This window comes from Sceloporus occidentalis, unplaced genomic scaffold, assembly GCF_023333645.1.
Source record: "Sceloporus occidentalis isolate IW3139 unplaced genomic scaffold, rSceOcc1.0.p SCAF_69, whole genome shotgun sequence".
Taxonomy (NCBI): domain Eukaryota; kingdom Metazoa; phylum Chordata; class Lepidosauria; order Squamata; family Phrynosomatidae; genus Sceloporus; species Sceloporus occidentalis.
This window is the reverse complement of record NW_028317049.1, coordinates 3,456,928-3,467,231: the sequence shown is the minus strand read 5'-3', so window position 1 is coordinate 3,467,231 and position 10,304 is coordinate 3,456,928. Positions and strand designations below refer to the sequence as shown.

The window sequence follows — 10,304 nt, the reverse complement described above, 5'->3', positions numbered from 1 at the left end:
ATTCCTAAGCGCTGGAGTGCAGCTTTGGTGCAGCTTCTGGATTCTTAGGACGCTCGCGCCAAAGCCACACTCCATTCCTAAGCGCTGGAGTGCAGCTTTGGTGCACCTTCCAGAGTCTTAGGATGCACGCATCATTTAAACAGCATACCTCCAAAGAGACCCCAAGCAGCTTTATTTTGGCAGTCTGTAACAGGCCATTATAATTCTTGTTTAATTATTTCGCCGGTTGACTTTGGCGCATTTGAAAAAAAACGTAACGCATATTGTTTGCAGAACTCATTGACAAAATCGTGGTACGGCTTCGCAAAGAGGAATAATCATATTTCTTTATCTTACAGTTTCAAACACTTTATACAACAGGTTAGTGCAAAAGCATAAAGACGGATAACCAACAAGATAAATGATGCGGTTCCCAAACCAAAGAATCACTGTTAGTTCTATAGTGCGCCTCATGGTTTACAATGGTCCCTTGATATCCGCTGGGCTTTGGTCCCAGGACTCACTGTGTATATATGGTTATTATATCCAAGATTTCCAGCATATACCAAAATCTGTGGATGTTAAAGTCCCATTAAATACAACGGCCCTTGTATAAAAATGGCAAAATTGGAATTTAGGTAACATCATTTCAAACCGTGGATGGTTGAATCCATGGATGCAGAATCTGTCTCGCTTTCCTTGCACATTAGAGACAACAGCAGAAGAGGGGCAATTCCCTTCTATTATTATTATTATTATTATTATTATTATTATTATTATTATTGCTATTATTATTTACAGATCTGGAATCATTTCCGTTCCCTTTTCTAAAGCCGTAAATGCAGGGAGAAATCGGCTCATCGTATTAGGAGCCTTTGCCCAGCATTAGATCCTTTAAAACCAAACAAAAAACTGACCGCATCCCACAAAATATACACAAACAAACCGAATAAATAGAATTAAATAAAACAAAACGTAGTGTTGTCTTTAAAAAATAACTGGTAGTGTTTTTAAGGGGCTGGATTTTATGAACCGGATGCGACTTAGTCTCCTCCAAATTTTGGAGAGGAAGCACAATTTGGTCCCCGACGATGGTGGAAAAAGGCGAAAGCGTATAGTAAAACGCAGCTAAATTTTTAGCTGGGCTTGAGACGCCAAGTTTCCTGCGTCTTGTCTGGGACTTATTTCTTCGGAGACTCTTTGATTCTCATGTGGAAACACTGCCCCAAATATGTCTTCGTGGTATCGCTTCCGTCGCTGTGAAAGCAAAAACCCAGAGAGCGTTGACAACGATTATTATTCTTGTACCGATTATGAATAAACATCTTGATCAAATTGATCAATCGGAGCCCATTTTTAACCAGGTTAAAAGGTATTCGCTATTGATTTGTCGTGAGTTTTTAAAAGTTAACCTGATTTTTTAATATGAAGTGACTGAGTTGGAAGTAGGCTCTGTTTGAAAAGCAATATTCTCTATTCACTTTCTATTTCAACACTAGGCTGAGTGTGTCAAGAGTCACCCAAAACCGTCTCTAAAAAATAAATGCCAAAGGCTATGAGATGTGAGCCAAATGATGTAGGCAATGATTTAACCTCGATTTAGTCTAAACAAGGGATAGATAAGGTTTCCAGAGTGAAAACTGGAGAGGGCTCATATACCTTCAATGCTTGTGCTTTCAAGTTGCCTATTCATTTATGGAGACCCCATGAATTCCATAGGGTTTTCTTAGGCAAGGAAGCTTCAGAGGTGGTTTGGCCACTTCCTTCCTCTGAAATATAGGCCTGTTACAGACTGCCAAAATAAAGCTGCTTGGGGTCTCTTTGGAGGTATGCTGTTTAAATGAGGCATGCATCCTAAGAATCCAGAAGCTGCACCAAAGCTGCACTCCAGTGCTTAGGAATGGAGTGTGGCTTTGGTGCGACCTCCAGACTCTTAGGACCCATGCATCATTTAAATAGCATATCTCCAAAGAGACCCCAAGCAGCTTTATTTTGGCAGTCTGTAACAGGCCATAGCCTACGGCACGCGGTATTCATTGGCGATCTCCCATCTGAGTACCAACTAGGCCTGACCCTGTTCAACTTCCAAGATCAGATGAGATCTGATGACTTCAGGGTGTTTAGGCTGTTGTTGTGTCGAAGAGGGCATTTCAACAGGTGTTGCTTGTTATGTGAAAAGCAACACCTGCTGATAGTCCTTCTTCTACATAGCCATTCAAGGTATAGGAGCCCTCTCCATAGACTCATGGAGTTGGAAGAGACCCCAAGGGCCATCCAGTCCAACCCCATTCTGCCATGTAGGAACTCTCAATCAAAGCATCCCCGAGAGATGGCCATCCAGCCTCTGTTTAAAGACCTCCAAGGAAGGAGACTCCACTACACTCCGAGGGAGTAGATGTAGGTGTTCAGACAAAGTTGCCATGTATGCTAGTCTGCTACCTTCAGGTGAGATGGAGACTGCAATCCCATCATCAGTGTTGGTCAAAGACCCAACTTCTGGCCTAGTTGGCTTTGCTAGGTAGAATGAGGTTGGTGGGCACCATATTTTCATGGTCTGGCCTCCATGGTTTGCTTGGACAGAATTAGCAGTGAAACAAGCCAATTGTAAGCATACCTTAAGCTGGAAGCAGTAGTCTTCTGCTTGCTCTTCGCTCAAGTTGAGGTGCTTTGCGAACATCTCCTTCACAGTCTTGGCCACTGCCCTGGCCATGCGGACATCACCGCAGACATACAGGTGACCTCCTTCTTCGTGTAAGAGTCGGTACACTTTGGATCCTAGATCATTCTGAAGAAGATCTTGGACATAGACCTGTGGGGGAAACGAAAGAGCCGACTCAAAAAGTTATCCCTGTAGTACGTGTTTACGACGCAAATACAACGGCATAGTAAAATGGGGTCCCTTACATAAAATGGCCAAATCAAGGTTTGCTATTTGGAATGTATACATTCTTTGAATATTTTCAAGACATGGATAAAGGATCCTTGAATCCGTGGATAAAGAATCTGTGGATATGGAGGAGCGACTGCACTTTGCTTTCAAAGCAAAGATGAAACGGAGTCTTACTTTGGGACGGCCAGGCTCTCTAGAGTATGCTGTGTAGACGTCTTGGAAGATTCCTTTCTGAAGCATCTCTTCCATTTCTTCTTTGTAGAGGTGGTCCAGGCTGGCATGCCGGCAGCCGAACAAGAGTATCATTCCCCGCCCTTGGATTCCTAAAAAGCAGAGACTCCAAGTCAGTTGACTTTCCTAAGACAATTGAGGAAAGGGAATACAGTGGGGCAACCAGGGTAGGACTTTAGGGGGAAATATCCAGGGCCTGATACTTTGAAACTAGCCTGTTACACATACTTAAATCTTTGCTTTTCCAAGGACCTGTACCTATCTTCTATCTTCCCATCCCTCCATGAGTCTAGTGCCCCATTCAACTCATTTGACTGAACCATGATTCTGGTCTATGCCATCAAGCAGATAGGTTTTGGGATCCTTGTTGGCATCATGGCCAAACAGTAACAGCTGTGCAGTGGTTTGTTGTTGCTGTTATTGTGTGCCTTCAAGTTGTTTCCAACTTATGGTGACCTAAAGCGGGTTTTAGTGGTTTGTTGTTGTTATTGTGAGCCTTCAAGTCGTTTCCAATTTATGACGACCCTGAGGCTGAGAGAGTGTGACTTGCCCAAGTTCTACCAGTGGGTTCCACGGCTGAGTGGGAAATCAAATCCAGAATCATAGTCCAACTCTTCAACCTCTATCTCTGTCCAATGGTAGATAGATCTTGTAGCCCCTTTGAGACTCACGGAACGAAAGAAGCTGGTAGCATGAGCATTTGTAGGCTTTTGGCCTGTTACAGACTGCCAAAATAAAGCTGCTTGGGGTCTCTTTGGAGGCATGCTGTTGAAATGATGCATGGGTCCTAAGAATCTGGAAGCTGCACCAAAGCTGCACTCCAGTGCTTAGGAATGGAGTGTGGCTTTGGCACGACCTCCGGACTCTTCGGACCCATGCATCATTTAAAGAGCATACCTCCAAAGAGACCCCAAGCAGCTTTATTTGGGCGGTCTGTAACAGGCCTTTGTCTACTTCTTCAGATGCATTCCTCAGACCAAATGCATCTTAGCATAGATCTCATAGCTACTGGAAAGGGAGATGCATCAGTGCTTGGAACACTTTGGTTTTGTTGGTTTGCTGTAACTCTTGGGAATCCCTCTTCCATTGGTCTTGCTCTGGAGGACAGCTATAGGGAACTGAATTACCAGGTAGGTATATTTTGAGTAGAAGTAGTAGTTTAGGGACCCAGTTCCATCACTAAATGTGAAGGGATGCTCTACTCCATCAGGGAAAGGGTTGGGATGCTTCTCTGCTGTTTACCATCTGCTGCATCATTTGTCAGCATCATGGTTTGAGCATTGGACTATGAATCTGGAGACCAAGATTTGATTCCCATCTTGGACATGAAACCCATTGAGTGACCTTGGGCAAGAAGTCACACTCTCTCAGCCTCAGGGGAAGGCAATGGCAAACCCCCTCTGAACAAATCTTGCCAAAAAAACCCCCAGGATAAGCTCACTTTAATGGTCACCATAAATCAGAAGCAACTTCAAGGCACACAACAACGACGGCATCATTTGCCACCAGTAAAATGGATAAAACAGCAGTAGCACATGTCAGTGCATGTCATCAAATAAAGTCTTGGAGAAGCCTGAAACTGCACCCAGCGCCGGAACAAAACATGCGCTTTACCTTTTATTTCCAGGTCATAGAGACGTTGTTGCCAGAAGCTTCGAAACGGAGCGACTCCTGTACCCGGGCCGATCAAAACGCATGGCTTTTGGGGGTCTTTTGGAAGTCGAAACCCGTCCGCACTAAATGATGCCACCGAAAGGGCAGCAGGGGAGAGAAGGTTACATTACTCAAAGGAAGGTAAGTGAGCGTTGATCCTGGCAAGCCTAATACTAGTAAATACAGTAGTTTAAGCAATTTTTCATCTCCAAGAGGTGCAGATATTTTGTAAAGCTAAGCGATAGAAATTGCCATTTCAAGATACGCTGTATATACTTTTGGATCCATTTTCATTTCAAAGGATGTTTTTCTGGCTCTCCACATAACTCTTAAAGCTAAGAGTTCAACAGACCTTTTCTTACTGGATAGTTCTTGTCTATATTATTACCTGCAAACGAAACAAGGGATCATTTCTTTTAAGCCGACAGTGTTCAGCCATGTGCTGCATATGCCCTGGTGCACTGGACCTTTTCCATCTAAGAGGAAGAAGAAAGGAAAAAAGACAATATATATATTAAAATGTTTTTAGATACCCAGATTCAGCTGATATTGCCAATAAATGAATAAAGAAAATAAGGACTTGCAGTGGATAAGCCTTTACCCTAAAGCAAGCTTTTGGGATAGACTTTCTAAGGAAGTCCAAGGGCCTTCAGTCTTAAGTCCATGTCTTGGGCTTGTTACAGACAGCCAAAATAAAGCTGCTTTGAGTCACAGTGGAGATATGGTGTTTCAATGATGCATGCGTCCTAAGAGTCCAGAAGCTGCACCAAAGCCATGCTCCAGTCCTTAGGGCTGGAGTGTGGCTTTGGTGAGACCTCTGGACTCTTAGGACGCATGCATCATTGAAACACCATATCTCCACTGTGACTCGAAGCAGCTTTATTTTGGCTGTCTGTAACAGGCCTTGGTTTTCAATTTAGTTTAATGTGCATTTGAAAACGAATCAGCATCATTTGGAGCACGGATATGATAACCATTCCTCACTGATTTATAATTCCAGAGTGCTTTCTGCCTTTAAAATGTTCAAAATGCAGATGTTGTTGTCCTTGTTGTGTGCCTTCAAGTCATTTCCAGCTTATGGCAACCCTAAGGCCACTGGTCAGGCTTATCATGGGGTTTTCTTGGCAAGAGAAGGTTTGCCATGGCCTTCCCCTGAGGCTGAGAGAGTGTGACTTGTCCAAAGTCAACCAGTGAGTTTCCATGGCTGGGCTGGGATTCGAACCCTGGTCTCCAGAGTCATAGTCTAATGCTCAAACCACTACATTCCCACGCTGGCTCTTTCTTAGGACAGATATCGCTATCACATAAAATTCATGGAGAAATTAGTTGTTCCAAAAGAATTAGCTGTTCCAAATTAGTTGGAACTACTTTGGAATAAGGAACTATTCAGTTGGAACTAATTTGGAATTAGTTGTTCCAAAAGATCTGGGTCGACTAGAGAAAGCTTTATAGCAGGGGAAAATATCTACATAAGGATAGGAGGAGAGGCGGGAAAGAAATGATGATGATGATGATGATGATGATGATGATGATGATGATGATGATGATAGCATAATATGTATAAGCCCTTGGTATGCCTTGAGGTTTGGTTCCAGGAACCCCTGTAGATACCAAGCCCCATTGATGTAAACCACTTTGAGCACTGGAAAAGCGGTATACAAATAAAGCATTATTATTATTATTATTATTATTATTATTATTATTATTATTATTATATATTAAAATGCTGTCCCTTATATAAAATGGCAAAAGATAAATATGATCTCTTGCTGGAGATAGAACAAATTACCCCGAGTCTTGTAGGTGACCATTGCGACTGTTAGATGGATCTCTCTGGGCTCCCAATCCTGCGACGAACTGATGGAGTAATACCTGGGCTTTAGCAAAGGAAGCTGGGACAGCAAGAAAGATGTCGAGACCTCGATGGAGGGGAACTCCTCCAAGACCTCCAGGATGGTGGGGCTATTGTAAAACTTCCACTTGTTGTACTCCTCCAAGTCCTAGATGCAAAACAAAAACATCACTAGAGTTGGCGTTACCCACTGCGGTAACGCATGGTGTCGCATCCTCATTGACCTCCTCCCATACCACGCCATACAAAATCCTTAGTAATATTTTTGTACTAATGTTACTCATAAATCGTAATTTCCATATATAATAGTTATATTATAGTTATTATAGGGCACAGCTTCCAGCCTCTTAGGACACATGCATCACTTTAAACAGCATACCTCCCAAGTGACCCGAAGCAGCTTTATTTGGGTCTGTCTGTCTGGGGCCATAGTTATGGTTATATAGTTTTATAGGCAATAGATGTGACATAAACGACGAGCAAAATTAAGATTATACCTTTAAATTACAATATCATAAGCACAGTCTAAATGTACAGTGGGCCCTTGGTATCCGCTGGCTGGGGTTTGGTTCCAGGATCCCTGATGGATACCAAAATCTGTCAAAAAGCTTGAGTCCCATTTAGTACATATAAAATGGCAAAATCAAGATTTGCTTTGAAGGTCTTCAAACAGAGGCTGGATGGCCATCTGTTGGGGATGCTTTGATTGAGAGTTCCTGCATGGCAGAATGGGGCTGGACTGGATGGCCCTTGGGGTCTCTTCCAACTCTACGATTCTATGATTCTATCACTTTACCACCCATTGGGTCCCATCAGCCCTAAACTAGCTTTGGATATGCAGATGGAAGACTACACCACTGGAAAATGAATGGTTTGAGTTCTACAATCTGGTAGGCAATCATTTAGAACAAGAGTGGGAATCGCTCAGCCTGCCAGAAGATGTTGGACTGCAACTCCCAGCTTTCCTCACCATTGGCTATGAGGACCAGGGGCATCTGAGGAAGTAGATTTAAGTCTAGGAAAGCTCATGCTGCCAACTTCTTTATCTCAGTGAGTCTCAAAGGTGCTACAAGATCTCACAACATACTGATTCTACAGACTAACATGGCTATATCTTTGAATTCTGACCAGGGGTTGTTAGCAACAGCAATAACATTTACATTTCTATATCACTTATCAATGAGATAGCACTCCCTAAGCGGTTTACAATCTATAAGACAATTGCCCCCAAGAAGCTGGGTATTCATTTTACCGACCTACGAAAGGATGGAAGGCTGAGTCAACCTTGGAGCCCTCCTCTAGGATCAAACTCACAACGTTGTGGCTTCAGTATCGGCATTTAACCACTCATAGAATCATAGAATTGTAGAGTTGGAAGAGACCCCAAGGGCCATCCAGTCAAACCCCATTCTGCCATGCAGGAACTCTCAACCACCAGAGTCAACCTTGGAGCCCTCCTCTAGGATCAAACTCACAACGTTGTGGCTTCAGTATCGGCATTTAACCACTCATAGAATTGTAAAGTTGGAAGAGACCCCAAGGGTCATCCAGTCCAACCCCATTCTGCCATGCAGGAACTCTCAACCACCAGAGTCAACCTTGGAGCCCTCCTCTAGGATCAAACTCACAACGTTGTGGCTTCAGTATCGGCATTTAACCACTCATAGAGTCATAGAATTGTAGAGTTGGAAGAGACCCCAAGGGCCATCCAGTCCAACCCCATTCTGCCATGCAGGAACTCTCACCCACCAGAGTCAACCTTGGAGCCCTCCTCTAGGATCAAACTCACAACGTTGTGGCTTCAGTATCGGCATTTAACCACTCATAGAATTGTAGAGTTGGAAGAGACCCCAAGGGTCATCCAGTCCAACCCCATTCTGCCATGCAGGAACTCTCAACCACCAGAGTCAACCTTGGAGCCCTCCTCTAGGATCAAACTCACAACGTTGCGGCTTCAGTATCGGCATTTAACCACTCATAGAATTGTAGAGTTGGAAGAGACCCCAAGGGCCATCCAGTCCAACCCCATTCTGCCATGCAGGAACTCTCAACCACCAGAATCAACCTTGGAGCCCTCCTCTAGGATCAAACTCACAACGTTGTGGCTTCAGTATCGGCATTTAACCACTCATAGAATTGTAGAGTTGGAAGAGACCCCAAGGGCCATCCAGTCCAACCCCATTCTGCCATGCAGGAACTCTCAACCACCAGAGTCAACCTTGGAGCCCTCCTCTAGGATCAAACTCACAACGTTGTGGCTTCAGTATCGGCATTTAACCACTCATAGAATTGTAGAGTTGGAAGAGACCCCAAGGGTCATCCAGTCCAACCCCATTCTGCCATGCAGGAACTCTCAACCACCAGAGTCAACCTTGGAGCCCTCCTCTAGGATCAAACTCACAACGTTGTGGCTTCAGTATCGGCATTTAACCACTCATAGAATTGTAGAGTTGGAAGAGACCCCAAGGGTCATCCAGTCCAACCCCATTCTGCCATGCAGGAACTCTCAACCACCAGAGAATTGCTGTCCAACAACAACAACAACTGAAGAGCCACATGATCCCCACCCCTGGTTTGGAACACAACTCACGTGACACAAGAGGTCCAGCCTCTCTTTCTCTCGCTCGTCTTTGGCAAGCTGGGAAAGCGTCCGGAGAAAGCGTTGGGACGGAGGAGTGGTGACGTCCAGGAAATGCATCAAAGCTTGGGAGAGGGTACAGGCTGGAAACTTCTTGTCACCGGTCCAGTAGCCACCTGGAATGGGAGAGGAAACGGCAGGGGAAAAGAAATAATCATCAGCGTTCCAAAAGCGGACAGTATCTGGGGAGAAACGTTGCAAAGGTCAAAGGAGAGGAACGGATTGGATTGACCATTTCCCTGCCAAGCCAGTCATTTCCAGCCTCCTGTTGACCTCAGCTACTAATGCTGCCCTTTACATATATTTACAACCATTGTTTATACACTTGGCCCTCCACATTTGCAGCTTTGACTTTTGCGGATTTGATTATTTGCGGTTTGGATTATTATGTTTTCTCAAGGAATCTCTAAGGGCCCATACAGACAGGCCAAAATAAAGCTGCTTCGGGTCACAAACAGCATACCTCCAAATGACACTTGCATCTTAAGAAGCCAAAAGCTGCACCAAAGCTGCACTCCAGTCCTTAGGACTGGTGCATGGCTTTGACACGGCTTCCAGACTCCAATGATGCATGCATCATTTAAACAGCATACCTCCAAAGTGGCCCGAAGCAGCTTTATTTTGGCCTGTCTGTTCGGACCCTAAGTCTTCCAGCGCAATTCTGTTGGACCATAGAGTTGTACTGGAGAACATAGACATTTCTAGAGAAAACAGTTCTCTAAGCATTTGTAGATCCTCTAGTATACTTGGTCAACGTCTGGGACGTTGCATTGGGACCAGGATATTCCTAGATATGTGCTCTCTTAGGTAAAAACAATAGTGGGTCTGTACAGACAGGCCAAAATAAAGCTGCTTTGGGCCACTTTGGAGGTATGCTTTTTAAATGATGTATGCGTCCTAAGAGTCCAAAAGCCATGCCAAAGCCACACTCCAGTCCTAAGGACTGGAGTGCAGCTTTGGCACAGCTTCTGGCCTCTTAAGATGTGTGTATTGTTTAAACAGCATACCTCCAAAGTGACCCAAAGCAGCTTTATTTTGGCCTGTCTGTATGGGCCCAGTGT

The 10,304-nt window shown here is 44.2% G+C and overlaps 1 protein-coding gene across 1 annotated transcript in view; it reads right to left on the bottom strand.

Moving 5' to 3' along the window:
- Nucleotides 1-365: 365 nt before the first annotated feature.
- The window catches only part of LOC149286413 (nitric oxide synthase, inducible-like), a 49,110-nt gene continuing 39,171 nt past the window's right edge, over nt 366-10,304 (bottom strand). The window contains exons 21-27 of the mRNA XM_089494198.1: nt 9,196-9,359; nt 6,543-6,753; nt 5,142-5,229; nt 4,715-4,836; nt 3,044-3,192; nt 2,594-2,788; nt 366-1,236 (exon numbers count right to left, since the gene is read on the bottom strand). Coding sequence (XP_089350324.1) covers nt 1,108-1,236; nt 2,594-2,788; nt 3,044-3,192; nt 4,715-4,836; nt 5,142-5,229; nt 6,543-6,753; nt 9,196-9,359 — 1,058 coding nt within the window. The 3' untranslated portion in view covers nt 366-1,107. The remainder of the gene's footprint in view (nt 1,237-2,593; nt 2,789-3,043; nt 3,193-4,714; nt 4,837-5,141; nt 5,230-6,542; nt 6,754-9,195; nt 9,360-10,304) is intronic.